Below are 26,463 nucleotides of genomic sequence, written 5' to 3'. Positions count from 1 at the left end.
AGCAGGGCGCTTGGGAGCCAGCAAAGCCGGCGGCGGGCAGGCCAAAGCATCGCTGAGGGGCTCAACGGCGACAGTGGCGAGGCAACGGCGGGCGGACAGCGGGCTTGTGCGTGACACAGCGGAGCGGCGCGTTTGGCGACACAGCACAGCCACAGCAGACTCTGTGGGGCTGCACCCGCGGCCAGGCAGCACAGCAATGCCACACAGACAGCGCCTGCATACCGCCAGTGTCGTGCAAGCACCGCAGCGTGGCTGCCGACGCGACACACACGCGTAACGGGCACTGGGCAGCGTGACATTGTTTGGGGGGCTGGCTCGATCCGGCTGTCCGGCAGCGGCTCGATCCGGCTGCACCCGCAAGCCCCGAACAACACCGCGGCCTGCCACAAACACCCCCAGACGAGCGGTGTTCCAACCAGCACAGGCCGCCCCCAGCCCACCAGAGAACCATCTGCCGGTCCTCAAAGCCGCCGTCGCTGCCGCTGCCGTCGCCGCTGGTGCCTTCTGTCCATCCCGCCTGTGTCTGCAAGCAGCTCTCCCCTGACTGGCCGTGCCTGCATCTTCAGCCTTTGCCGCTCTCGTCTCCAGTCCCGCCGAACGTCCATCGGGCGCCCTCGATCGAACCTGCCATCCAGGTCGCTCCGATCTTCGTAAACACCTCCCATCCGCTGCCACCCCGGATCGCAAACCTATCGATGGCCCTGGGTCTCGGTCGCCCGCTAGCGGCCGCCGTCTGCCGCATGCAGCCCTGTGGATACCCGATCCTGCGTCGAGTCTGTGGCCAGATCCAGCCGATATACCGCCCCCAGATCGGACAGCCGTGGCTCCGGCTGCTAACCTCGGCCACGAAGCCGAGCGTCTTTGATATGTTTGAGAAGGTGAGGCGATGGCACTGCATCGTATGCCCAGGCCGTCGGAAGCTTCTCAGTGTCTCGTAATGCGCTGGGCCGCCGAACACATCGCCCTGCACACGATTCTCAAAGTCCTGGACAGATACGAGCACCGAAGCGCTTCTGGGAGGCAATGCCGCGAGGCAATTCCGTGAACCAGAGTCGCAATCAAATAGATGCGGCTGGGCAGATCGTCCCATGCTGCAGGATCTGATCTGATTCGAAGCAATCTCGGAATGACAATCAAGCGTGCGACTAGCCAGGACTAGAGCAACGATTGCTGCGAGTCATATCCATCGGACGCCGTCATATTGGAAGACTTGTTTCGGATATGCAACGGCTGCTGCATCCGCGAAACCGCCCTTTTCACCGCATACTTGCTCACTCGCACTCTCTTCATGCAGCAGCTTGGCGCTCTGATCTGATTGTTCATCTATCCCTCGCTTGCCTGGCCTTCCGCTCTCCAGAGATTCAATCCAACAACCGAGCTTACCTACCAGTTCTCAATAGGCGCCGCCGCCATGCCCAAGAATCCCCGGCTGAAGGTGCTCAAGACCGGGTTGTTTTCCTCCTCCCAAGCGGGGGAGGATTCATTCTTCAGTCGCCACGATGCCATCGGCGTCGCTGACGGTGTTGGTGGTTGGACCCAGGTCAAAGGTGGGCACCTCAACTACGAACCGAAATGATCTGATAGGCAATCCAGCGCAGCTCGATGCACTCTAGATGTGCGCTTATCGATGGAGATGGAGATAGGGAATGCCATCCTCTTGTCTAGTCAATCCGTTCCGGCGACGTAGGAGGCCCGAGCCCTTTACCTCTTGCCGCTTAGAGCCGCCTCGCATATCGAGCGGAGCTGGACCTTGGTCCTTTCCCACCCTTCCCTCCATCTCATCTTCTCACTGGGTGGCATTCTCGCTGCTGTGTGTACCCAGGTGCCAACCCGGCGTTGTTCTCCAGAAAGCTGATGCATTATGCCAACATGGAGATTGCCAAGTTCGATGACATTGCCAACGCTGAGTATTCGATCGAAGAATATGTGGATCTGGATCCCAAAAATGTCTTGACCGAGAGCTACAAACGGATATGTGAGGATGCTGCCAAGGAGCTCCTGGTCGGAAGCAGCACAGCGCTGATTGTTGTACTCCGGGTAGGTGTGACTGGTTAATCCGTACCCACCCTCGACGGGCACGCTGCTTGCACACTCAGAATGATGCCATCGAACTGGCTTCAATCGCCCCTGACTGTCTCCTCCAACTTCACTTGCTTTGGCGCTGCGAACCCGTACTCAGTCCAACGAACTCCGAGTCACCAGCATCGGCGACTGTGGCCTGCTCATCATCCGCCAGAACGAAGCCATCTTCCGAACCGAGGAGCAGCAGCATTCCTTCAACTTCCCTTTCCAGCTCGGCACGGGCTCAACAGATCTGCCGAGCGACGCGCAGAGCTATCATGTCCATGTGCGCGAAGGCGACATCGTGGTCGTCGGCTCGGATGGCGTCTTTGACAACTTGACTGACGAGGAGATTGTCGAGATTGTCAAGGCAGAGCAGATCATCTCCACCCATACGATCGAAGCAACGGCTTTTCAAATCACTCCTGACGGCGGAGAGTTTGTTCCTGAGGACTCGGACTCGGATGACACAGCCGTGCCCAAGACCGAATCGGTGGTAATAGAAACCGTCACGTCCTCTCATGATGTCTCTCCGACGGTCCGAACGATCCAAACAGTCAAAGTCGATCCCTCGCTGATTGCTACCAAGATTCTCAAGCGCGCTCGCGAAATCGCCGAGGACTCTCGCCATGTCGGTAACCCCTTCCAGACCCGGGCAATGGAGGAAGGGCTATACTATCGCGGCGGAAAGATGGATGACATCACAGTTGTTGTCGGTGTTATCAGGTATGTGGCAGTGCAGCTCCCGAGGCTGGAGTGAGGATAGCCGAGTCCGCTGCTGCGGCACCAGTATGGATGGTAGTTCCGGCTGATTAGGATGCAGTCCGGCTCGATGTCGGTTCTCTGGTAGCGCCTCCGAGAGCCACATCAATCCACTTGGCCGATGACGTCTGATTTCTCACCAAAGCGGCGTTGAAACGGATTGACGATCGACACTGGCATCCCGTGCTGTCCTTGAACCTGCTTGTGCATCGAGCTTGGACACCTCCACACTCATAGCCATCCTTGCTGACTGGGCTGCCTTATCTGCGATTGTTGCATATCCACCGACCACTAGCCTCAGCGAAGATTCCCCTGATCGTCGCTGATCAACCCAGCCACTCAAGACCCTGCATTTATGGAGCTGCTTCCTTGGATTCCGCTCCCCGCCACACTGTGTTTCTCCAGCAACGACGAGACTCTGTCCCTGCTCATCAGTCCCGCCTGCAAATGTCTGGCGATATCGATGTCTTTCCATGGAGCGATGCCGTCCTCTGTTACTCGAACGATCGTTGCCCAGCCTCGCTTTGCACCTCCTCCTCGCCTCCCTCCCGATCAGAGCCGCGCCGTCTCCGGACTGTATACAGCGTACTCACAAACGAAACGGGACACCCTGTTTGGAGTCAGAGTTGTCGCTTTCTCCAGGTCCTGAATACACACCCGCCCATCGCCTGTCATGAACAAGCAGCGTAATCGTGGCGCCTGCTGGCCGAGCGGCTCGGGTCGCCCGAGTATCTTGATATCGAGAAATTATGGAGCTGTCCAGAGGGTCGAATGCATGCATCGCACACCCGCATCGGATACATGCTTCGATGATCCCGCAATGGTGCTGTCGAGCCTCATGCACGGCGGAGTGTCTGGTCTGCGGACTGTGGCCCAGTCCCCGCCGATCTGGTCTTGACTCCACCGATGGTCTCAAGCAAGGGCGCCTCGATCGGCGGATCTGTTGAGCCCTGGCCATCATCGTCCATCCGGCTCGGGCGAGTCGCCTCCCATCCCAAAGCATCTCGGTGCCTGCCTTTGCATCCATCTCCAGCCACGTCTGCCACAACCGCACGCCGACCGTCTTTCTCCAAAGCGACGGCGCCTGCAGCTCCCAACAAGATCGGCCCGCATCTGTCGTCCGTTCAGATCTGCTCCCTCTCGTAGACCATCCGCAACGGCCGTTGAGCTACCGGGGATCTCGGACCGACGCCTGCCCCACAGAGACCTGCATCTCGGCTCTCTCGCCGCCTCCGAATCCAATCTTCTCTGACCGAGTCTCATTTGCTGTCGCCATGACGCTCTCCTCGCAGCCCCTCGTATACGCATCGGTGCCCCTCCGGCTGGGGCCGATTGCAAAGGTGCTGCCGCTGTCGCCGACTCACATCCTGCCGACATGCCCGATGGTTGTCCTTGCCAAGGAGAGCCAGCTGCAGTTGGCCCTCATCGACCTGCAGAAGGGCACAAGTGTGCTGCTCGCCTCCCAGTATATCTTTGGCTCCATCAAGGACATTCAGATCTGCCATCGCCAGACTCATGGCTCGCCCGGTGTCGTCACCTCGGCCGACCCCGGATGCAAGCTTGGTCCCGTCTGTCCAGCTACCCACCCGACCGATGTCCTTCATCCAGAGAGAGCCTTCTACTCGACGGTCCTCGTCGCCACCTCGGATTCAGGGCAGCTCAGTTTCATCGGGATTGCGCATCTCGAGCAGAGCCAGTATCGATTCGTCCCTCTTCACCATGTAAGCGGCGATTCATCCCATCTGAATCCCTCATGCTGCCTTGATGAAGCTCCCCTCCTCTCCCCCTCAAGCTGCAGGAAACAACAGCAGCTGCTGTGGGACGCAAGACCAAATCGACGACAATCCAGCAAGCTTGACATGGGCTCGTCGATGGATCGGTCGTTGTTCGCTTGCGCCGCTAACCACCTCGCCGACATATCGGTCTCGTCTACCAATGCAGTACAGCATCGCATCCCCGAACGCAAACTACATGGAGCTGGGCCACCTGGTCTGCGCTGACCCCTTGTCGGTATCGGTTCACGATGTCGCTGTTGGATCTTGGATCTTGCAGAATCTTGCCGCACCTTCATCTGCAATTGGGAGGCAGCCTCCAACAGACAGCAGGAGGGACACCCGAGGCATACTCCTTTCGATTCCTCGGCACTCGATCGCACTTATGAGCTAACCCAACGTTGTGTCGGTGGACTGTCGCCAGCTTTCGCTCGGTAGCCGTGACCTCGGTTCAAAACTCGTTCGATGTGCTGGTGTTTTCCCCACAGCTCTATCAAGGATCGAGCTTTTGGAACGAGGCCCAGGTATGCAGCCGTCACCCTGCTCTGGTCGCAGCCCGATGTGGTCGTCAACTTACCCGCAAAACTCCTCGTTCTGGCTCCAGCACCTCAAAATCGACGAGCCTGGCGTGATCTTGCATGCCTCGTTCTTGTCTCCGCCATCCGAGAACGACCGGATCCTGCTGGTGCTCTCGTTATGCCGGTAGGTTGCTGGTAGCGTCAGGCGGAAGGGCCAATTGACAAAACAGTCAAATTCCGCTGCATATTCTGGTGCTGGAGCCGTGGATGGCGCGAGACAGATCCTGCCGTATCTGGCCCTCACCCTCACCCACTTCTCTTGGTCGCTGCACTCTGCTCGGGAACGGGGTACAATTTCCAGAAGCCAAAGGTTTTACATTGTCGTATATGAGTATTGGCAAGTCGAGCCTCGCAACACAATGAGACGGATCGCAGAGATCCCACACACCTCGACTTGTACGTATCCTCGTGCCCGCAATTGCAATTCATCAATATTCGTACCCGGATGCTCACCTCTACCGCTACTGCTTTGATCTCTCGACGTCGACGCAGCCAACGAGAGCTGTACTCCACTTCATTTGCTCTCACTCCCGGATATCCCGTGCGGATTTGCTCTGATAACGGTATGGCATCCGGCATCCGGCATCCGGCACCCGCCCTCTCCTGGATTGATCTGGCTGCTGACAAGCCCTCCAGCTGTAGGAAGACTCACTGGTATCCTCGCCGACACAGGAGACCGAGCTTGTCGTCTACCGGATCCTGGGCGGGTCCAGCAAATCGGCTCGCGTGATGGGAGTCGCTCGGATATCTATCGCAGACAAGCTCGACCTGAATCCCCCGATAATCGAAAGTAGTGAGTACTGATGCCGAGCTGTGATACCGCAGTCATCTCCCATATCGAGACAGATGTCTCCTTGCTCTGCGTCGGGAATGCTGCGGCATTGTTCCCAGTACTTACGCCGGCTATGGTGGCAAAACCTACTCCAGACTACTGCGTATCGGCGGCCGTGGCCTCCTTTTGCACCACGAGGTCTCAAGCAGTTGTCGCTTCGGACGGTCCTCTGGAGCAATCCATCTACGCGACCATTTCAGCACCTATCAGCAACGAATCACATTTATACCATATCCGATGTGTAATCAAAGACCGGGTCGCGCCCCTGGTCGAATTTGGACACCGGCTCCAAGTGCCGTCGGTGAAGGCCATTTCGCCCGTTCTAGGCGTCGCTCCAGATGGCCACGGGCACTATCTAATGCTCGTTGGGGATATGCGCAACAGCAGCGTCATATATGTAAGCCCTATCTGTCCGATGCAAGGCAAACATTTCTCGTTTAGTACGACCTGACGATGGCGCACCCCAGAGCCGTGGATGGAGCGGACAGAGTTCTGAACGATGCTGTATCTATCCCTGCTGGAACGAGGCAGACCAGTCCAACCACGACATATGAGGTACAAACCGTCTACGATTGGTCGCCCATCACCGACTTTGGCCTTGCCGATCTCCACAAAGAAGGCCGCGACTCGGTTTTTCTATCCAGCGGCATCAACTCCAATGGCGCTGTGTTTGCAGCTCGGAACGGAATCGAGCTGATCACCGAATACTCCACCAGCATGCTGAACGGGTAAGTGGGCCAGGTATATGTACTCACGCTTCCGAGGCGCCCTGAGTACAATCAATTGGCACCATCGAGGCAAATGGCGCCAATGGCGTAGATGCCGCAGATACAGCAGGTGATACAACTGACCGTGCGCCCTGTACGCTCAAAAGGATGATTGACATGTGGAACCTCAAGTCCGATCCTCGTCAGCCAAAGGACGATGTCTTGGTTGTCTCGTCCATCAGCGCAACGCGAGTCCTCCATTTGAATGGTAGGAGCCGGTGCGAGTGGATGTGCATGGGCTATTCTGATATGCACGAGCACTGTGCTGGGAGATCGCGCATCGCATGATCGTTCTCCATCTTGACACCCAGTCTGCGCCCGCACTCAGAGTCGGAGCTAGTCGATATCAGCGCATTCCTTGGCTTCGAGCTGGAGAAGCGAACTGTCTTGGCAAGTCACACGGAAACCCCCGGCGTCTTTGTCCAAGCCCACACAGATGGTGTTGTGGTATCCAAGAGTGCCCTCCCGGGCGATTCGTGGTCTGGGACAGGCGAAGCAGAAGTCTGGGATACTGCTTCGGTCGGAGGCGGAACGATCGTTCAGGCTGCCATATTCGACGACCTGCTCATCGTTGTCACGAGGAATGGGCAAACGTACCACAAAACACTTTTGAAAATCATGGCCGATAGCGGGTGAGTGGTGCATTCGAATGGGCAGCTCCTAACTCGAGACCGACCAGCACGACATTGTGCTGACGCAGCTTCCCGCCCTCGCGAAATCCAGGGATGGCCCGCCCTCCATCATCGACATGGTCCACGAGCCGCTTGAATGCGAGCCGAGTTGCTTGATCACGCTCCCGACGCTGTCTAACGAGCTCCGGAGGTAGGCTTGTCCGTATGATGGACCATTGCACATAGTTGCGTGGTGCCGCTCCCATAATCCCACCGTGCCAGGCCGTTCGACTAAGATACTCGCAACGGCTTGACATACCACAGGACATATTTACCGGCAAATATCGTCATCATGGGAACACACGCACCTGGCCTGGAGTTGATGTATCTGGATGGATATGGTGACTACCGGCGATTGGAGTGCTTCCATCGCGAGCGATTAGGTAACGTCGATTGGAATCTATATGTGGTAAAATGCACGGATTGCCTTGGCTCTCTCTGCTGACTGCCAAATCTGGCCCACAGCAAGCGCAGCTCTTGGATATGAGACGCCAAACAGCATTGCATTCTTGGCGAACGGCCAGAAGGCGTATTTGCTCGTCAGCAACCGTGCCGGGCAGTTCTATGCGTATCCGTGGACCCTAGTTGAGGGCCGGAGGGTTGTGCTGCAGCAGCCCGTCTGTCATAAGATTGGGCATCGGGCCATTACCTTCAAGACACGGATGCGATGGAGCCACTCAGCACCGTTTGAGTCTGAAGCAGCGTCGTGCGACTTTGTTTTGGCGGCAACCGATCGAGTCTGGAAAATCGGCCTCTCATCCGAGGGAGATGTCTATGTGAAGCTACTGTCGTGCGATCCGGTACGACGCAAGAACTGCCGGCAGTACATGTTCTGTGCCCCAAACGGCAGCACTGTGCCGGCCGGGCATCGAGCCAGCGAATCTGTTGGCGGAGGTGACGGAAGCATAGGGCTGTAGTACTGCAAGGCCAAGTCGGCTCCGCGTTTTTGCAAGTGGGCTGTGCGGCTTCGATGCGGCGATCCAGGGGCACCACATTCACACTCCCTGATCCCTCTAGGTTCTCAATGTTGCAGCCTTTGACCACGATGGCAGTCACAATGCATACATGGCCATCCGCCCAGACCGGACCGCGCTCATTAGGATTGACGAAAGGGGCACTCGTATCCGTCGAGTATCGGAGCTGGATGGGGTGGGTAGTGCGGTGTGGGCAGGTCGGTGCTGCGGAATGCACTATCGCCCGCCCAGAGCCACCGGTCCGCCTGTGTTGTAGAATTGCTTGGGCTCCCACATGTGTCATTCTAAGTTCTGTCGGATCTGCTTTGTGGCTACAGATGGCTCGCCGAATCATGTTCGACTCGACGACGGGCAAGCTGATTGCTCTGACCACGACCAAATCGAGTACCAATGGCGCCATCATCTCGCAAATCTCGGTGATCGACCCAGTAACGTGAGTGTCTAGAACGACCAGCTGTGTTTGTACCGCATTGCGCTATTCCGGCGACGCTAACGCATGTATTATATCGCGGACTGCTCTGTAGCAAAAGGGTTTATGTCAAGGAAACACTCGACATTGGCGAGGTGGCATATTCTCTTGCGCGTATGTATGCTGTGCGAACCGCCCTGGACGGGCCTGGAACTGGACTGCTCCGTAGTGTTGCCGTTTGGTCGGTGGCAGCGTCGTGCCCAGTTCTGACTCTGTCGTTCACAGGCTGGGATGTGAAAGAAGGCAAGCGCTATATCTGTGTGGGAACAGGGAGTCTCGGAAGCCAAGAGAACTCCCGGCTCGGCCGCGTAATCGTATACAGTCTCAAGGCGTTTGAGCGAGGACATGAGCGACGAGAGGTATGTGCGAAGCAATGACCCCTCGTCACTGCTGGTCTAGAATGCCATTCCGAGGCCATTCCAACGACAGTGGGACTCATACGATCCCTGCGCGTTTGATTTCGATCGAATCTATGCGAATGCGAATGCGTGGCAGGAGCTGCACTTCAAGCTACGCCAGCTGGGAGAGCATCGATTTGCCGACCGAGTGACCGCAATATGCACATTCAAAAACAGGTGGGCTGGGCTGAGCTGTACTGTACTGGGAGATGGGGTATGTCCAACAGAGACGACTCAGTGCCATCGACGACTCAGTGCCATCGACGACTCATTGTTCTTCAAACTGATGTGCTTGATATGGCTCAGCTATCTACTTGTAGGAGCCGGCAAGGCGCTGCATTATCTCAAAATCGAAGCTGCTACCCGAACGTATGTGCCGATGCGCCGATGTGCTGATGTGCTGACATCGTCAATCGAGGGCATATTTCGGGCACGATTCCAGTATAACTGCGTTGTTTGGGAAGCTAACCATTTGAACTCATCCATCTCTTCCGCAGCCTGGTCTCGGGTGCAAGTGAGCACCTCCGCTGGCCTATCGAGTCAATCAGCACATGGAAAGATCTGATCTGTGTTGGCGGAAACAAGGAAGGCGTCTCGATATTCGTCTACGATGCGACATACAAGCGGTTTCAGCACTGCAAGAGCGACCGCTATGCCAAATGGGTTACCGATGCCCTCCTGCTTGACGAACAGCTGATTGTCTCGACAGACAAGTTCGGTGGGCTGTCGGCCATGATCTACTCAAGTAAGAAACCGAATCCGCTCTGGCTGGACTGGCAGGCATGCGGTCGTGCGTGGTCAAGGACAGCAGCAGAGATTCTGATTCATGTCTGATGCTGTTTTCAGAGAAGACAATCGAGCATGTCCTTGAGCCGGTGCTCTCCTACAACGTCGGCGAAGTCATCACCAAGCTCAAGGTCGGCAGTCTGGTCAACCCACAAGAGACAACAAGTCTACTCGGTGCTCCCGAGCTGCAAGCGTGGCTGGGCTTTGGTCCCGGTGACCTTGGCCTCAACTGGAGCCTCGACGAAGGCATCGACGATCCGGAGAGCCTTGCGCCGGAGACCCACCAAGCTGCCGAATGCAAGGGACTGCTCGGGTCTGAAGCCGTTGCGGCGTTGTTTGCGGACAAGCCAGCCCCAACGAGAACCCAAGGCTCCAAGGACAAATCGCCAGTGCTCCTTTCCTTCCCGCTGACCGAACCCAAGCTGCTGATAGGATGTTCGGTCACGGGTAACATCCACAGCTTTATGCGGGTCGGCAGCCGCCCATTTGGCATACTGCTGCTGCTGCAAGATATTCTCGGGACGCATCCTAGCACCCGACCCCTTATGGGTAAGTGGATGGCTGGTGCACATTTGGTTGCGTTCGCCGTGGGCGACTGGGGACGAGCTGACGCACTCGGGCAACTGCTTACCAACGATCTGCACACTTGTTTCTGCGGTGATGCAGGCAACAGCCACTCTGAGTTTCGGTCTCGAATACGTGGCGGCTGCAAGGCTGTTATCGATGGCGAGCTGGTGTCGCTCTATCTGGAGCTTAGCGCCCGAGAGCAGGAGTCTGTCGTCGAAGAGTGGAACCACGAGATGGTCAAGCAGGGCTGGCGGCTGTTTTCAGACCCACCGGTGCCGGAGCGGGTTGCAGCGGCGCTGGTCAAGTACCTTCGACACGTTGGCGGCTGCGGCTTCTCGACACAGAAGGCCGAGTAAGCAGATGGCTGCGGACGGGACGGAGCAACAACAAAATTCCTGGGCACGACGCAGAGGCGATCACCATGAGCCTCCAAAGCACCATGCGGTGCCAGTGGCCGTGCGAATCCTCGGCAAGAGCAGATTCCCTGGCCGGCCTTGGCAGGGCGGGTGAACCCACTCCCACACAGCGCAATACACCTCCCCAATTCCCAGACCCCTCCCGGCAAGGCCGTCGCGGCGAACAGCTGGCCGAACCCTGCGCACCTTGGCGCTCAGGCTCATCAGTGGGTCCTGGTCTCGGCATCCGCCCTTGACCTGCCAACGCCCATGCCGAGCCGGATCAACGGGTGTATCAGCGTCATGGCCAAGGCGCTTGGCGGTGCCCAGTATCGCCGGCAGCTGGTGGGTCTGGGCTCGTTGGCGCGTCGCGTTGTGCTGCCTTGTCGTCTCGGGCCGATGGGTCTTGCAAACGGCCTCCTCCACAATCGCCCAGACCAGACCAGGCGATATAAATCGGGCGCACGGTTGTCCCGGCCTGGCGGTCGCTCGTCTCGCAGCAATACCCACTAGCCCCCTTCCCCTCTCTTGCAGCCCAATGTCCACAAAGAACGAGTCCGATTCCACCCTCGACATTCGCGAGGCCGACAGTCCCGCTCCCTTGGAGTCTGCAACATCGTCCGTGCGTCCGCTCGGCTCAGAGCCGGCCATCCAGCTGAGCCGATCGCATTTTGTTTTGGTTTTCATCGGGTATGGTATGATGCATCGGCGCTTGTCCTGTTCCGGTGGGCCCGCACTCGGCCGAGCCCTATTCGAAGTCCATCAGCTGGTTCTGCGCACCCTTCTGAGCTGCGGCTCTTATGGGGACATTGTGTGCTTCTTCGGACCTCCCTCATCTGTCCCTTGGTTCCTCGACTTGGTCTGGCCCTGTATTCACCTGATTGCTCACACTCGCCGTCTCCGCCCTGTATTCGCTCGACTGCTCGCACTTGCCGTCTCGTCCTGCATATCCATGATGATGCTTCCGCTACACATGCTCCTGGACGATCCAGCCTGGCGCTGGCGGTGCTGCTGGCTGCCATCGACCAGGTGATTGTTGCGACAGCCATTGCCGTCATTGGCAATGAGTTCCAGAACTTTCAGATGATCCCCTGGATCGGAACGTCGTACCTCTTGACCAGCGCCGCTGTCACCCCTGTCTACGGAAAGCTCTCCGATATCTTTGGCCGCAAGCCTACCATCATTGTCGCCATCGTGATATTTCTGATCGGAAGCGGCATAAGCGGCGGCGCCATGGTGAGTCCGATGCAGCAAGCATGGTTGGGAGAGTGTCGGCCGACAGCAGCCACGTGCGCGCTCCATCACTGGCACCAGGCTTCCGTGCCATGATTCTGACCGGCACTCTCCATCTGGCACTCAGGACATGAACGTTCTCATCGCCGGACGGGCTATCGCCGGCATCGGCGGAGGCGGCTTGATGAGCCTCGTCATGATCGTCATCGCCGACATGACGCCGCTGGCCACCCGCGGTCGCTACCAAGGAATCATCGGCTCTGTCTTTGGATTTGCCTCGGTGATCGGGCCCTTTGTGGGCGGAGCCTGTAAGTCCATTCTGTGCTGCTTGAGATGAGCAGCTGAGCGGGGTCGACATGGTCGTCGCCAAGCACGGCTTCTTTTGCCCGCTGACTCGGATTCCGCTTTGCTCTGCAGTCACCGACGGCCTCACCTGGCGGTGGTGTTTCTGGATCAACTTTCCTGTCGGCGTCGTCGCCCTCGTCATCATCGTCGTCTTTCTCAAGGCCCCATCTGGCTCAGGCACTCTCGTTGAGCGAATCCGCCGCATCGACACTGTCGGCTTCCTGCTGATGTCTGCCACAACAATCTCCCTGCTGCTGCCGATCCAGAACGGCGGTATCAAGTGGGACTGGAATGCTCCGCAAACCATTGCCCTCTTCGTTACCAGCGGCGTCTGCCTCGTTCTCTTTGTCGTCTATGAGCGATCCTACGCCCGCGAGCCAATGATCCCAACGGCTGTCTTTGCCAACCGCAGCACAATCCTCCTGGTGATCTGCTCCTTCCTCATTGGCAGCTCCATCTTTACCGTGATCTCGTATGTTCCGTTGTACTTCCAAGTTGTCAACGGCGCGACGGCCATGCAAGCGGGCATTTCCATGTTCCCACTTGTCATTCCCTTGACCTTTGTGATTGTGGCCTCAGGTAGGTGCCGTGCAACTGCCGACAGAGTGCACACGTTGCCAGAATGGGCTATGACTCTGATGGCAGCAACCTCGATCTTGCAGCCCGCTTCGGCTGCCGGATTGGGCGAGACTTCCGGGGTTGAATGTGAACAGTGGAGACGAATGCTATTCCTCATCAACCTCGTCAACTCCACCATTGCTCTACTGCACCACAGGCATCCTCATCTCATACATTCGACGCTATCGATTCATTTTGTGGATCGGATTCGCACTCTCGGCCATCGGAGCTGGACTTGTTTCGCTCCTCGACGAGAACTCGAATGCAGCCCAGCGCATCGGCTTTCTGCTCGTCCTCGGATTTGGCGGTGGTATGCTCATGCAAACCAAGACCATCGCCATGCAGAACAGCGTCATGCCGCAGCACATTGGTATTGGAACGTCCTTGGTAACCTTTGGTCAGGTTATGGGCAGGTACGATGGCTGCTTGAGGGTGTGCGATGAAAGCCATACCAAGAGTGTGTCCCAGTCGTGCACTGAGCACCAGGCATGTTTGTGTCTCTGGCGCAGCCGAGTGCCTTCGTGCCAATATCCCATTTGGATGGGCAAGCAGACTTACGCTATACCTTTGCTTTGCGGCAATTCCATGGGATATCTCAGTGCTCTCGGTATCGCCATCGGCGGGTCGGTCTTGAACAACAAGGTTGTCAGCAGCTTGGCCTCGGCTCACATTCCAAGCGATGTGCTTGATCTCATCACGCAAACTCCAATTGCCCTTCGTATGGTTCTCCAAAGTAATCCGTCACTGCTTATGGAAGCCATGCACGCCTATGTCCAAGGCCTGCAGTCGGCCTTCATTCTATCCATCCCGTGCGCCATCCTTGGTCTGCTCTTGTCTCTTGCCGTCGTTGAATGGCCGCAACAGAAGCTGGCGGACGCTCAGTCCAAGCAAGGAGAAAAAGTGTAGCGCCCGGGACAGTGTTCGGTGTGCAGCGCTCCGGAATCTGTCTATGATGGAGGGGCGAATAACAAACCCTCCCTTGTGTCCACTATGTATTTCAACATCTATTGAAAGCGAGCTTTTACAGTCTATCCATAAAGAAACGGGACAGTTCCTTCCTGGTTTCAGATGTCTGAACCCCGCTGACTGACTGTAGGCCCAGCGGGCAGGCCATGGCATTGCACTCCTGTCTTCGTTGGCAATCGAGTGGTTTTGATTGGTTTGGGAAGCACAGTCTTGAATACACTTGGTCGATCTCCTGTGGCGATGATCGACTGGCATACCGAGATCATGTTCCTGGCTGCATTGATGTCTCGATCCCACAGCGTATGGCAGCTTGCACAGCTCCGGACAAAGTGTGGTTTCTCGATATCAAGATGCTCAGCCTTCTCGAGTCGCTTGGCTTCCCGACAATGTGAGCACACCTGGGACGTGTTGAACTCGTTCACCGAGCACACATGGATCTTGGAGACGGATCGGTCTGGTGGGCGTCTCTGGTGGTGGTGGTGGAACTGCTCAAAGTACTTGGCAAACCTGAGTCTCCTGGGACTGGATGCGTATCCCTTCCCCTGTTTCCACGAGGCATTTCCAAAGGCAATCACAATGTCGGTCTCCCTTGGTGCCTGGTCGATGACTCGCTTGCACATCTCGTGGACGGTGCGCTGTCGCTTGCTGTAGAGATCGAGTCGCTTGAACCGCCGTCGCCGGGTCAGGCTGAAGTACAGCTGCTTGTCCAGCATGTCTCCATCGAACACATGGTGAATGTATTGCAGGAAGGAAGCCAACCCGGTGATCTTGGGACTTGGTGTGGTGCTCATCCAGCGCATCTTGAGCTGGAAGCGATTCCCACAATGGCGTCCTTGATTCAAATCACAGAATGGTCATGGCCAGCGCGCGATTGTATTGGGTAGCAAAATATTTGATCAATCGTCAAAATCACGGGTGTCCCGTTTTTTATTGGATTGACTGTAACCGCTGTGTTCAAACACGGCCAGTGTTTTTTGTGGGTTTATTTCATATCTGTGAATGTACAGCGTCCTCAAACCAAAGTGGACAGGGTGTCCCTGAGCGCTCCTCACGGGGCGTATTCAGGATCCAGAAAACAGCGACCACTCTGGCTCACAACAGTGCCCAATTCGCTGTGGTTCGGCTTGGGTTCGATGCTGTTCGTCTTGGGGTCGATGCTGTTCGTCTTGGGTCGAGCGCAGCCACGAGACATGTGCTGATCACGTGTCAATCGGATCGGATTCTCGCTCTCGCCAGCGCCTTCATTTCCTTCTCTTTCTCTCGCACTTTTGCCAGCGATCGCTGTCGACGTCCAGCAACCACAGACATCTGCAGCGTGTCCGTATATTGATTCCATCGCCCCTCGTCTGCGGCCCTTACTGGCGCTGTTTGTCGCAACGAATGGATCTCGAGGCACTCAGGGCTGCAGCCCTCAAATCAAAGAAAAAGCCCGTCCCGGCTGCTCGGCCAGCGGCGGGCTCGCGGACGAGGACCGCAGAATCCTCAGCCGTCTCAAAGCCAACCAGCACCGACGCCGCTCCAAAAGCGAACGGCACGCCCCATGCTGGATCCAAGACAAGCGAATCTTCGGCGCTGTCCCGCTCATCTTCATCGTCCGCATCAAAGGAGAATGTGGGCACGGCCCTCCCGAGCGGTAGCACCAATCTGTCCGATCTCCAGCCAACGCCGGCTGCAAAGGCCGACGAGAAGGAGGAGGGCGAGCTTTCCGAGGCTGAGTCGTCGGAAGTGCGGCGTCTGTCAGCGCCGACGCCAAAAGCACCTCGCCAGCGTGCGCATCCTGGTCGTCCACCGGCGTCACGGCCACGGCCGGCTCGGACCAAGGAATCAAATCCGCAGCCTCCGGCTGGCGAGTCGAATTCGGCTGTCCATTCCCGCCCATCGCCATCAGTACCACTCCCGTCGCTACCAGCGCTGTCACTGCCACCACCGCCAGCGCAACCCCCTCCGATGCCACCACCGCCGCCTCCACCGCAGCTCCAGGCCGTCCCCACAGTGTCTGGCTTCTTCGCCGGACCCAGTCCCGACCAGCCCCTTGCGACAATCGATCCGTTCGGTCAGCCAACATACTTCAGTTATAGCACCGGCCCCGTCATCCAGAGGTAAGCTTCGGCTCAGTTAGCTGCCTCCGAGACCCATTGTATCCCGCGCTCATATCCCTTCTCTTAAATTTTCATTCGCAGCGACATTAACCGTCTGCGGATGCTCCCCAACGGCGACTCGGTGATCTACGTCGGATCTCTACCAAAAGGCAGTCAATTTGCAAGTAAGTATTGTAACGGACTTTCAAAAGTCCGCGCAGCATCAACCTCCGCTAGACGGCGCTGACGCCACCCGCTCCGTTTCCTTAGCCGTCATGGAAAATTTGGATCTCGCCTACCGGCTGGGACAGGGGCTACAGGCTGCTGCGTACAGCAAGATATCCGTCGAGGCCCTCTCGTTCCTGGGTCTTGTGCCAGAAATCATTCTGGCCTTTCTACAGCAGTACGGCCAGCCTCCCGTTGCATTTGCGCCATCGCTTCTGCCATCAGGCATCGAGCCGGTGATGCATCCTGGCTCGGTCTTCCCCCACCCATACGCCGTACCGGTGCAACACACGTCTGAGCTACATCCGCCACAAGTCCAGCCGGTCTATCCCCCTCTGCCGCACCCACACCAGGAATCTAAGGATCCATCCGGCAGCAGCTCATCGGCTGGAGTTGTGACATCGTCCTTTGTTAGCAACGATACTCAGGAAGGGAAGCCCTCTCCACAGCCACACCCATCAGCGCTTGCCTCGCTTCCCTATCGCCCAAACACTTTTGGCACGAGTAATCAAAGCCCCGATGGCGGACAGAGCGCCCCATCTGTGTCGATTCAACAAGATGTACTGCAGAGTCTAGGACTCAACCTTGCTCGCGCCCCCGCCGCATCGCAGCTGACCTCTTCGACGACTAAGAGCGCAAATGCATCTGATTCGGAGGCCGATATGGATATCGACAGCGACTCGGACGGCGTCGCTCCGAAACTCGCGGCATCGAACGCAACCCACGGACACGCGCCTGTGATTCAGTCGAGAGATGGTAGAGAGGTTGCTTTACCCACATCTCAAACCGCGCCTGCGCTTCCCGCCCCATCGATCTCGATGCAGCCGCAGCCAAACGATACGGCCGGCCAGAATTCAAGCATCGTGCCCATTCCAAAGGATCCACTGGTGTCGGTCCCAGACACTGGCCATCGCGGCGCCTTCAAGCCCTTTTCCAAGTTCCGTCGACCCTTGGCTGCGGACATGAACCGACCTGTATCATTCCACGGACAATTTGGCGGCAATCCCAAGTGGGTAAACAACGGCTATGGTCTCCGAAGTCAGCTGTCCGACGGACACGCAGATCTTTTGCATGACGGAAACGACAAGGACTGCGTCATCCATCTGGACTCGTCGGATGAGGAGTCAGATGAGTCCCAGGAGCCCATGACCACAACGGATCCCAAGATCAGTCAACAGAAGCTCGAGGCCGAGCTTGAGATGCTCCAAAACCTGCTTAAGCAAAAGATGGAGCAGAAGCGGGCCAAGCTTTTGGGTGCTGCCTCAGCAAAGCAGGCGGATCCTGCCATCGATGCAAGAGCGCAAACCGTCTCAACGCCGGGCACCGCAGCTTCGACACCGCCTCACTTGGATGTCCCAGAGCAGGTCGTTGTCCACCGGGAGTCATACGATAGTCCTGACAACACAGCATCTCGCGAAACACCCTCCCCGGGATCTCTATCTCGAGTGGTGTCCCCCAATCCCGTACCCAAGATCGCCAGTATCGTCGTTCAGCGCCTTCCCTCTGAAGGCAAGGGATCTGATGCAGTGCCCTCGGTGCCTTCGTCTGAAGGAGAACAACCAAAGAACCAGCTCGAGCAGACAATCTCCGATGCTGAGAAGCACATTGCGGAGCGAAACCGCGACATTGCCAAGTCGGAATCCGATGTTAGACAGCTCAAAGCAGAACTCATCCAGACCAACTCCAAACTCGCCGATGCCGAGGCTCGGATCGAGCGTACCAAGGCCGAGCTTGAGCGCATCAAGTTGGAACTATGGCAAGCCAAGCTAGACAAGGAAAAACTTGAGGTGTCTTCAAAGGAAATCACCACCAAGATCGACGACCACAAGAAAGCAATGGCGGTCAGCGTGGGCGAAATCACTGTATACCACCAGAAGATCAAGGCGTGCAACGCCAAGCTTATGAGCCTGAAAGTGCGGGAGCTGGAGACGCATGTTCGCCAGCTCTCTTCTCTCAAACGCCCAGGTGGCGAGGGCTCTTCTCCGCTCACCAGTGGGACGAGTACGCCACGCACTGTCAGCCAGCCAAAACGGCCCAAGGTCGGAGAAACCACCGCAGCCAAACGCACGCAGCCCGTTCAGCTTCAAAGCGGCCAGCCGCAGCCGTCTCAGCCAAAATCCCCACGGATACGGCCCTCACACCCGCAGGAGCCACAGCCTCCTCAGACCGGGCCTGGAGCGAACGAATACATGAAGCTCCCTGTCTTTGATGAGTTTTTGAAAACCGGCAGTCGAAAAGCCATGGCGCGCGTCCAGCTCGGCAACATGGGCGACTCCGATGCACGGACTCGCACGTGGACAGACTCCAAGGCCCAAGACTTTGCCTCCATCCAGTGGCCTGGCGACGATAGTGCAGATGCAGCCCGCTTGCCGTTGCTCAGCATCAATATTGTGGAGCGCCAGGCGGCCGACGGCCAATTCATGCTGAGCCAGCATTTCTTGGATCTCAAGGACATCCTCAAGCCATCCGATCTCCTTGACCACACTTCCTCGCAGTCCTGGGAGCTGAACGGCAGATGGAATAGCACCGCCTTTGTTGACCCTCCAGTCCCCGTGCTTCAAAACGTGAGTCGAGCCTTCCTCGTCATCTAGCTCCAATCTCGTTGAACGAACCGCAGCGCGGATTGTTTCATATCGCCATTTCACTGGCCTAGCATGCGCCTGTCTGCTTGTCGAACAAGCGCTCCACCCGGCTAACACCTTTGCCCTACGATCCTCTGGGCACCCAGTCCTCACCCTCGATAGAACAAAGTCCTGACCCTCCGACCAAGTCTGGGTTTCGCCCATACGAATCCGCGCTGTCGCAGTTCCGTTCGTTCAGGATGAATCCGCTGTACAAGTCGGTGGTCAAGGGCGGGGTTTCCAGTCTGACCTTCAGCAACAGACTGAATCCTCTCGAGAGGCTCTGTCGGTTTGAGGCCGTTGGTGGCCAATGCAACGACGATGCCTGTACGTCCCAGCACTTCAAGGATTTGGGAATGTCAGGTAGGTTTGGCGGTTGTGGATGGGCACGGAATGCCAGAACTCCTGGTGCACAAAGCGACGACTGCATGCCAACCGCCGATGGCGCTAACATGGCGACCCTGTTGTTGTCCAGATGATGATCTTTTGGTTGACTTGTTGTCGTATGTGGGAGAATCGAACCAACCTCAAACAACCGATGCGCTCCGAAAGAAGCTCCTGCAGAGCCGTGTCGAGCGACGACCGCTCGAGGGGTTTGTCGATGTTCTGACCTCGCACGCGCAGCTCTCTGGGACGCTCGCGGATGGCATTACGCCGCTATCGCAGCACAAGCGAGAACAGCATATCGGATCTGGTGGCCCTGATGCTGGCATCAGGAACGAGCCAGATGCACCTCCTATCGACTTTTCGCCGCCTTTCACCCCGCACGTGTACGTTAAAGGCCTGGCCAATCTTCTCAATGGCGAGGGCATCAAGCCCAGCCGCTATTTTGAAGGCTTTGCCCATGTGGAGGAGTATGAAGCGCACGTGGCCAAAGAACCGCACAATATTGTTCTGTGGATCAACTATGCTGCCGCATGTTTGCCCGCTGATCTGAGCTACGAGTCGCTTTCAAAGCCTTCGAGGAACCTCAACAAGTCCCTTGGCGTCCTCTCCAAAGCCTTGACCAACAACCGAACATCGCCACATCTGTGGCATTTTTACCTGGAGCTGTATACCCGACGCGGCAAGGATGTAGACATCCGCTCAGTGATGGAAAAGGCCATCAAGTTTGCTCCGTCGCATCTGGAGCTGTTTTGGAGATTCTACCGCTGGGAGCCTGATGCCGAAGCCAGGCTTGCTCTCCTCAACCGGATGCTGAGTCAGTGGCTGGCAAACGAGAACGGCGCGCTTGGTGAGTACTTGCCACTAAGCTCTTGTCGTCGTTTGAGATCGGTACCGCTAACCTGTGCTCGTCGAACGACTGTCTGTCGCTGGTCCATCCAGACCCCCAAGCTCAATCGCATGCCATCATCAACGCCGCGGTGGCCCGCGCGCGCTGGTATCTGGATCAGGACAAACAAGAGGCTGCTGCCGACAGCCTCCAGCATTTCCTGACACTCCGAAACGGCCCTGCTCTGTTTGACCCGGCGACATCTCTGCCAAAGCTTGAGGGCAGCGTGCTCGCAGGTACCCTGGCATACCAGAAACTTGACCATCTGGACTATGTCATCATATGGCTGGTATACATCCGGCTTCTGTACCATGGGCGGATCGACCGAGACTTTCTACACGCGTATCCCTATGGCCACATTGTCAAACGGACCCAGCCTGTCTTTGACTGGAACGCAACCTTGACTCGAAGTCAAAGTCAGAAAATCATGCATGCCTTCAGCCTGATCCTCAATCTGCTAATATCGCGGAGCGAGGCTGTGCCTTCATCCATCCCGCTTCTGGCGCTTGTAATCCGAAACATTCGACGCTTCCGCGCCATACATCCGAGCGCCTCGCGGTCCGATCCTTCGAGCCGACTTCCAGAAGCGCTCAAAACGCACCCCGATATCTGGATAGTGCTGTACGATTCGGGTAGTCTGCAGGTTTGTAAATCCAACGAACGCGCGGCTGGCAGCAACGCTGGCGAATGTGATGCTGATATCAATATCACCTATGCGCTTGCTCCCTTTGCATAGGGCCAGAGACAACATCGCGCTACTAGCCGCGTGAAGCCCCAGTTTCTTAGTGAGCCCGCATCCGTCCCGTCGCTGATGTGGAACTGCCAGGCCCAAGCTATGCTCCAACGAGGACTCAAGACCGAGTTGGTGTGCTGTCTCGTGAACTGCATTCGCAGCCTATACGCCGGCTGTGCTTTGGTAGGAGCAACTGGCACCTCGATATTTGCGCTGTCGCTGCCCACTACAGTACCCTTTCTGTCAGCTCCTCGTTCTGGCCACTTATGGTTGGTACAACATATCTAGGTGGCCCCAAGCGACCTGGACGCCCATGATCTGCCCGAAGTGGCCGACAATGCCATCGAGCTCTATCGTCATGCTCTATCGCTCGAGATCAGCACTCTTGGATTCCCTGAGTTCGCCCCTGGCGTCGACCGACTCAGGCTGAAGCACGACGTTGTGCTCTGGATGAACTTTCTGCTGCTGATGACGATTCGGCTGCGTCCCGACGAGCCACGGAGGGAGATCCCGCTCGCCTACGAGTTTGCTGTCGAGCATATCAAGGCCGTCGACTCACGCCTCCTTCTCTGGACCGAGTATGATGCCGATCCTTTCTTCCTTTGGTTTTATCGCATATGGAATGGGTCACAGCCACAGGCGGCGCTGTGCACTGGTGTACATTGGATGGCTCGCTACCCCGAACTCATCGCTGCCACACACACTCTCTCTCTACACCGTTCGGAAGATACATTGCGTTTGCTTCCAAGTCACCAGAGAAAGGTACCGCCAGCAGCCACAGCGATTATCTGACGGACTGGAAAGCCACTGTCGCCATCCTGGGCCGGGCCATGGCTGACACCAAGATTGAGGCCCGTGGGCAGCCTGATCAAGCTGGCCCACATACGGATCACGACTTTCAGGCACTTGTTCCCATCAAGGTTATACGTCGTCCCGTCTTGACTGTTGTGTCGCTGTGCTGCCATAGGGAGCGAGCAAAGCTCGCCGCACTCCAGCGAAAGTGCCGCAACTGCGGAGCGGGGGGTGGTGGTTACTGAGATTGCTCGCGGTTGCTCTCGGCTGTTCGCTCTCCAGGATATCGCCAAACCGTGCCATCTGCTGCAATTCTGTCTGGACTCACTCGGAAGCCTCGACGAGCGCCAGGCTGATTTGATCGAGGCTGTTCGGCAAAAATACCCCGACATGGTCCGCTGCTCACTGTGAGTCTGCCTTTGACTCGAGTCGACGTCTCCGATTGTGTATACCCTGTCTGCATATAACCTGTCTGCATATACCCGGCCTCTGACTCATAGCGAAGCTATGTCTAACACGCCGCCCACGCCTTTACAGAGTCGCAAGGACGCTTTTCCAGAGCAAGCGCTACAAAGCAGGTCGCCTCGCTCTTCACGAGTGTCTGAGACTGAACCCGCACAACCCCGACATCTGGAAGACGTAAGCTGCTGCTTGCAAATCCACTTTCGACATACGCACCGTTCTTGGGAAGCCGGAGCAATGGCCCTGCTGACATCAGTGCACCAACACCAGTGGATACAGCGTCGAGCGTCTTGGAGGCAGATATGGAAATCCCAAAACAGCAGAGCAGATTCTGGCCGCCAGCCGCAAGTTCCTGCCGTCTTGTGCATCACTGTTCGATCCACAGGCCCAAGCAAGCAAAGTCGATTCAACACCAGCGAGCCAGCCGACCGGATGACTAAACTAGTTTGTAGCTTCCTTTTCATGTGTTGTGCAGCCGGAGTGCAGCGTTGGTCCATGAGCACTCAAGGTGCTAGACCGTGGATTTTGCGTGGCCCTACCAGGATCCATGGATGCAAGTGATATCTTGCGTGAGTATCTAGCGTAAAGGCGCTTGTCGGTATCGCTCTGGCTGCCGTCTCCACGTTACGGGCTGGGTCTGACCCTTACCTCGGCTGGCGCACCGGTATTCGGTTGTCAGTAACCCGACCATTTTTCTCCATCTAAAGGTGAGTCTGGCTTGCCGGTACTGCTGACGGACGGGACCGGTTGCCCCAGTGGATGCTGGAGCTGGGTTCAGGGCGTTGATATGGCCGCTTTCGTCACCAGGTTCGATCGCATCAAGCCCGGCCCCAGGAAACACCGAACAAGCTATCGGCTTTGATGAGTGCCGGCAAGTTGTGCAGATGGATCACGGTACACATATTCCTCTTGTTTTGCCTCAGTCCGTCGCAGTCGCACGCCCCGTTTTTTTTGTTCTGCCTGACCCATTCCCGAGCAAAGCCCGCGCTTGTCCTCGATGGTCGCTGGGATTCGACACATGCGCAGCGCGCATATCAAGATTGTATGGTTCGTTTCGTGACAACATGGCCGATATTGCCAATGGCTTCGTCGAGCATCATGAGGGATGTGTCTGAGAGATCTGAGTCGAAATATAGAACACACTGTGAAACGATTGGGGAGTAGCCGATCGACATCGTGAGGGTCATCGTGGAGGGATAGATGCCCGCAACCGAGACCTGCTCTGGGCCATTCCCCCCCCCCAACCCCTGGGCCCTGCCCTTGACAGCGCCACCGCGATCCCCACCGCGGTTCCTCTCCCCGGCTCCGAGATGGATCGGTGCCTTCCAGCCAGCCCCTGCCGGCAGTCCTGCTCTCCCGTCGATCGATCAGCCCACCCCACAGCCGTCGCCTCCTGCTGCAGCTCCAACCGAAATGTCAGGCCACTCCGAGCCCCAGGACCAGCTGCCTCCCCAGGCTCAGATCTTTGCCATGATCAACCAGATGTGGACAACCCGAGCCACCGCCGCCATTGCCAAGCTCGGCGTTCCTGATGTTCTTGCAGCAGGCCCCAAGTCAGCCCGCGAGATCGCCCAGATGCTCCAGTTGAACGAGGCCGCGCTGTTCCGCCTGCTGCGAGCCGGCTCGGTCTTTGGGATCCTCCGCCACGACACTGCTGCAAACACCTTCGAGCTGACCGACCTGGGCCATGTCTTGCGCTCGGACTCGCCCAACAGTCTCAGGAACTACCTGCTGACCGCTGTCTCTCCCAGCCACTGGCGCCCCTGGGGTCAGGTCGAACAGGCTGTCCAGACCGGCCTCCCTCCAACCCTCAGCGAACTGGGCTGTGATATCTTTACTTACTTCCAGCGCAACCCCAAGGAGGCCGAGGACTTTGCCAACGCCATGAGCCACCTCTCGTCGCTGTCGATCGAGCCGACCCTGGACGTGCTGCCTTTGGACAAGTCCGAGGTCGTGGTCGATGTCGGCGGCTCGCACGGCGTGCTGCTTGGGTCCATCCTGGGCCGCTGGAAGCACCTTCGCGGAGTCCTCTTGGAAGTCCCCGAGGTTATCCAGACCGCACCGGCCGTGCTTGAGCCGTTCGGCCTCGGCGATCGCATCGAGCTAGTTGCCGGAGACTTTTTCAAGGACATTCCTGCTGGCGACACGTATATCCTCAAGCACATTCTCCACGACTGGAGTGATGACGAGTGCATCCAGATCCTGTCGAACGTCTACAAGGCCATGGCTCCAGGCGGCCGCATCTTTGTCCTCGAGATCCTTGTCGATACCAGCAGCAAAGCTAGCGCCACCAACTCTGTATGCATGGACTTGAACATGCTGGTGCTGACCACCGGGCGCGAGCGAACCCTTGAGGAGTACGGCTGCCTGTTCAGCAAGACCGGTCTCCATCTTCGCCAGGCTCACAAGACCGCCAGCCTCATCACCGTCATCGAGGGCTACAAGGACTAGATGCCGTCCTGTTCCTGGCGACCAGCATCATGATATTACTTGGTTTGCCACCCACCGCAACAGCCTCGCGATATGAAATGCTTGGGAGAGAGAGAGAGCAGCACTGGCTTCGAATACATTGCTCCTTATGGGAGATGTCCATGCGTATATATCGGCCGAGCTGCCCTCGGATCAAGAGAGCCCGCTAGGCCGAAATGTTCATCTTGGACATGGGCTTCTCGTCTGTCTGCGACTGGCTGACCGAGCTCCTCTGCGGATTCTTCTGTGCGTCCCCTAGCTTCCAGATCTCGATGATGAACGATACAACCAGGTTGCATCCAATGGCCTGTTGGACAGATGAATATTAGCTGCAAGCCTTCCGCAGCAAAGCGCAGCGGCCAGACACAATCAAAGCTTGGGTGGGATTCCCCGACTCGATCAGGACGAAAGAGCAACGCACTCACGACGGGACTGCACCTGTGTAAATCCAAAAGCCAAGGTTGACCCAAGCAATGGCGTGGTATAGGCGCTGCAGTCCAGGCCGCTGAGCTGTTGGTTCCGAAAGCACAGATCGCGCTCGTTTGAGGCCAGCATGTAGTTGATAGTTGCAATCATTCCCAGGACGATTGTAAAGCCGAGGAACTACCATGGGCAGAGAGCGGCATGCAGTACGGATGTGGATGGAAGTGCGATTCGAGGACGCAGAGTAAATTGGCGTCATTGATGGTGAGCACAAGGCCGGCAATTTGTTGCTCACCGCGGTGGATTTTGCGACGGCTTGTCTCGTTGAGATACAAGCGCCATCGATCAATCAATGCCACGATACTCTCTATCGTTCCGCACGCCCTGTTGCGGCACAACCTGCCGAAATCTGCGCTCCCACCAGAACCTGGATCTGCGGGGGGGGGACCTCTTCCCTCTCCTGCTTTGGCGCATTCACTCCTAGCTTGGGATCAGAAGAACGCACCGTGAGCGAAGCGCGCTCGATGACCAGATTTCGCTTTTGGTTGACGTCGGTATACTCGATTTTCTTTAGCGAAAACAAGACGAGTGGCAGCAGGATGATGATTTGCGCGACGAAACACCAAGTTGAATTGAAATTGCCGGCATAGATGCTGTTGACGCGTGACAGGGCCAGGATGATGATCGTTGCCGGCTTGAGATGTGAGAGAAACGCAGCCACGGACACATTCCAGTGGGGAAGAGGGAGAGGGATATGATTCCGTCAGTGAGATGGGGTGTGGACACCGTCAAAGAGGCATAGAGGATGAGAAGTGCGGGCGGCGATGCAGGCTTTCGCTGCGGGCCTGCCCGTGGCTTGGGCGCATCGCTCAAAGCAATGCCTGGGATGACTTACGATTTGGAAGCCTATGAGCAGACGCAGGCGCCAGACAGGATTCCAGCCCTTTATGACGGCCGCCACTTTGGTGAAGGCTTCGAGGCGATCGACGGGCTCGGGCTTTGCGAGCTGTGTCGGCTCCATGTCTCTGGGTGAAAGTGCTGGGATTTGGGTTGTGTCGCGTGCTGGGGGGGAGGATGATGAGATGACTTTCGTCAAGAGGTCCTCGAGTCGGCCAGCTGGAGGTCGAACCCCCCCCCCTGGGCCGCCTGATTGGTGCAATAACCACACTGTGTCAGAACGGTGGCTCGGAGAC

General features: G+C 57.2%; 7 protein-coding genes across 7 annotated transcripts; 6 read left to right on the top strand and 1 right to left on the bottom strand.

Annotated features, from left to right (window-relative positions):
- Positions 1-421: 421 nt before the first annotated feature.
- Positions 422-3,501, top strand: BJ171DRAFT_499465 (phosphatase 2C-like domain-containing protein). Its single transcript, XM_053110465.1, has 5 exons — positions 422-878; positions 1,358-1,547; positions 1,823-2,037; positions 2,180-2,787; positions 3,119-3,501. The coding sequence occupies exons 1-5, from the start codon at positions 696-698 to the stop codon at positions 3,147-3,149; spliced, it is 1,227 nt and encodes a 408-aa protein (XP_052967806.1). The 5' UTR covers positions 422-695; the 3' UTR covers positions 3,150-3,501.
- Positions 3,502-3,974: 473 nt separating this feature from the next.
- On the top strand, positions 3,975-8,789 carry BJ171DRAFT_51124 (mono-functional DNA-alkylating methyl methanesulfonate N-term-domain-containing protein). Its single transcript, XM_053111557.1, has 15 exons — positions 3,975-4,544; positions 4,765-4,829; positions 5,020-5,119; positions 5,200-5,297; positions 5,475-5,569; positions 5,666-5,736; positions 5,846-5,966; positions 6,101-6,402; positions 6,537-6,733; positions 6,880-6,980; positions 7,101-7,404; positions 7,496-7,594; positions 7,708-7,826; positions 7,909-8,592; positions 8,735-8,789. The coding sequence occupies exons 1-14, from the start codon at positions 4,098-4,100 to the stop codon at positions 8,358-8,360; spliced, it is 2,571 nt and encodes an 856-aa protein (XP_052967805.1). The 5' UTR covers positions 3,975-4,097; the 3' UTR covers positions 8,361-8,592; positions 8,735-8,789.
- A 361-nt stretch (positions 8,790-9,150) lies between these two features.
- On the top strand, positions 9,151-10,482 carry BJ171DRAFT_51134 (uncharacterized protein). The gene is made up of 5 exons (XM_053111570.1): positions 9,151-9,245; positions 9,462-9,498; positions 9,591-9,653; positions 9,782-10,029; positions 10,202-10,482. The coding sequence occupies exons 2-5, from the start codon at positions 9,494-9,496 to the stop codon at positions 10,285-10,287; spliced, it is 402 nt and encodes a 133-aa protein (XP_052967804.1). The 5' UTR covers positions 9,151-9,245; positions 9,462-9,493; the 3' UTR covers positions 10,288-10,482.
- Positions 10,483-11,457: 975 nt separating this feature from the next.
- BJ171DRAFT_499460 (major facilitator superfamily domain-containing protein) lies at positions 11,458-14,361 on the top strand. The gene is made up of 6 exons (XM_053110464.1): positions 11,458-11,722; positions 12,025-12,268; positions 12,393-12,573; positions 12,683-13,189; positions 13,386-13,641; positions 13,828-14,361. Exons 1-6 carry the CDS (start codon positions 11,571-11,573, stop codon positions 14,132-14,134), a joined length of 1,647 nt encoding a protein of 548 aa, XP_052967803.1. The 5' UTR covers positions 11,458-11,570; the 3' UTR covers positions 14,135-14,361.
- Positions 14,362-15,420: 1,059 nt separating this feature from the next.
- Positions 15,421-22,922, top strand: BJ171DRAFT_51042 (uncharacterized protein). The gene is made up of 12 exons (XM_053111487.1): positions 15,421-16,293; positions 16,375-16,457; positions 16,543-19,061; positions 19,226-19,481; positions 19,594-20,352; positions 20,445-21,034; positions 21,128-21,307; positions 21,413-21,702; positions 21,852-22,044; positions 22,199-22,323; positions 22,454-22,555; positions 22,649-22,922. Exons 1-12 carry the CDS (start codon positions 15,575-15,577, stop codon positions 22,812-22,814), a joined length of 5,982 nt encoding a protein of 1,993 aa, XP_052967802.1. The 5' UTR covers positions 15,421-15,574; the 3' UTR covers positions 22,815-22,922.
- A 738-nt stretch (positions 22,923-23,660) lies between these two features.
- Positions 23,661-25,247, top strand: BJ171DRAFT_499446 (O-methyltransferase family protein). The gene has a single exon (XM_053110463.1). It carries the CDS (start codon positions 23,792-23,794, stop codon positions 24,827-24,829), a length of 1,038 nt encoding a protein of 345 aa, XP_052967801.1. The 5' UTR covers positions 23,661-23,791; the 3' UTR covers positions 24,830-25,247.
- On the bottom strand, positions 24,966-26,399 carry BJ171DRAFT_51026 (uncharacterized protein). The gene is made up of 4 exons (XM_053111468.1): positions 26,166-26,399; positions 25,776-25,964; positions 25,269-25,450; positions 24,966-25,154 (listed from the first exon to the last, which is right to left on the bottom strand). The coding sequence occupies exons 1-4, from the start codon at positions 26,289-26,291 to the stop codon at positions 25,103-25,105; spliced, it is 549 nt and encodes a 182-aa protein (XP_052967800.1). The 5' UTR covers positions 26,292-26,399; the 3' UTR covers positions 24,966-25,102.
- Positions 26,400-26,463: the final 64 nt, after the last annotated feature.

Source organism: Polychytrium aggregatum (assembly GCF_025602895.1).
Source record: "Polychytrium aggregatum strain JEL109 chromosome Unknown BJ171scaffold_13, whole genome shotgun sequence".
Lineage (NCBI taxonomy): Eukaryota > Fungi > Chytridiomycota > Chytridiomycetes > Polychytriales > Polychytrium > Polychytrium aggregatum.
Note: the sequence above shows the minus strand (reverse complement) of the source record. Positions and strands in the feature narration are given on the sequence as shown.

Coding starts and splice junctions, on each gene's coding strand:
- BJ171DRAFT_51134 (XM_053111570.1), top strand. Junction 9,654..9,781: donor ATCGAAGCTGCTACCCGAAC/GTATGTGCCGAT, acceptor TCTCTTCCGCAG/CCTGGTCTCGGGTGCAAGTG. Junction 10,030..10,201: donor GTCGGCCATGATCTACTCAA/GTAAGAAACCGA, acceptor ACCAAGCTCAAG/GTCGGCAGTCTGGTCAACCC.
- BJ171DRAFT_499446 (XM_053110463.1), top strand. CDS start 23,792: ATGTCAGGCCACTCCGAGCCCCAGGACCAGCTGCCTCCCCAGGCTCAG.
- BJ171DRAFT_51042 (XM_053111487.1), top strand. CDS start 15,575: ATGGATCTCGAGGCACTCAGGGCTGCAGCCCTCAAATCAAAGAAAAAG. Junction 19,062..19,225: donor CAGTCCCCGTGCTTCAAAAC/GTGAGTCGAGCC, acceptor CTGGGCACCCAG/TCCTCACCCTCGATAGAACA. Junction 21,035..21,127: donor ACGATTCGGGTAGTCTGCAG/GTTTGTAAATCC, acceptor CCCTTTGCATAG/GGCCAGAGACAACATCGCGC.
- BJ171DRAFT_51026 (XM_053111468.1), bottom strand. CDS start 26,291: ATGGAGCCGACACAGCTCGCAAAGCCCGAGCCCGTCGATCGCCTCGAA. Junction 25,451..25,775: donor TCGAGCGCGCTTCGCTCACG/GTGCGTTCTTCT, acceptor TGCCCATGGTAG/TTCCTCGGCTTTACAATCGT. Junction 25,155..25,268: donor CAGGTGCAGTCCCGTCGTGA/GTGCGTTGCTCT, acceptor TCTGTCCAACAG/GCCATTGGATGCAACCTGGT.
- BJ171DRAFT_499460 (XM_053110464.1), top strand. CDS start 11,571: ATGTCCACAAAGAACGAGTCCGATTCCACCCTCGACATTCGCGAGGCC. Junction 11,723..12,024: donor TTTGTTTTGGTTTTCATCGG/GTATGGTATGAT, acceptor TGGACGATCCAG/CCTGGCGCTGGCGGTGCTGC. Junction 12,269..12,392: donor GCATAAGCGGCGGCGCCATG/GTGAGTCCGATG, acceptor TCTGGCACTCAG/GACATGAACGTTCTCATCGC.
- BJ171DRAFT_51124 (XM_053111557.1), top strand. CDS start 4,098: ATGACGCTCTCCTCGCAGCCCCTCGTATACGCATCGGTGCCCCTCCGG. Junction 5,967..6,100: donor TCCCCCGATAATCGAAAGTA/GTGAGTACTGAT, acceptor AACCTACTCCAG/ACTACTGCGTATCGGCGGCC. Junction 6,734..6,879: donor TCCACCAGCATGCTGAACGG/GTAAGTGGGCCA, acceptor TACGCTCAAAAG/GATGATTGACATGTGGAACC.
- BJ171DRAFT_499465 (XM_053110465.1), top strand. CDS start 696: ATGGCCCTGGGTCTCGGTCGCCCGCTAGCGGCCGCCGTCTGCCGCATG. Junction 1,548..1,822: donor TGGTTGGACCCAGGTCAAAG/GTGGGCACCTCA, acceptor GTGTGTACCCAG/GTGCCAACCCGGCGTTGTTC. Junction 2,788..3,118: donor GTTGTTGTCGGTGTTATCAG/GTATGTGGCAGT, acceptor ACCGACCACTAG/CCTCAGCGAAGATTCCCCTG.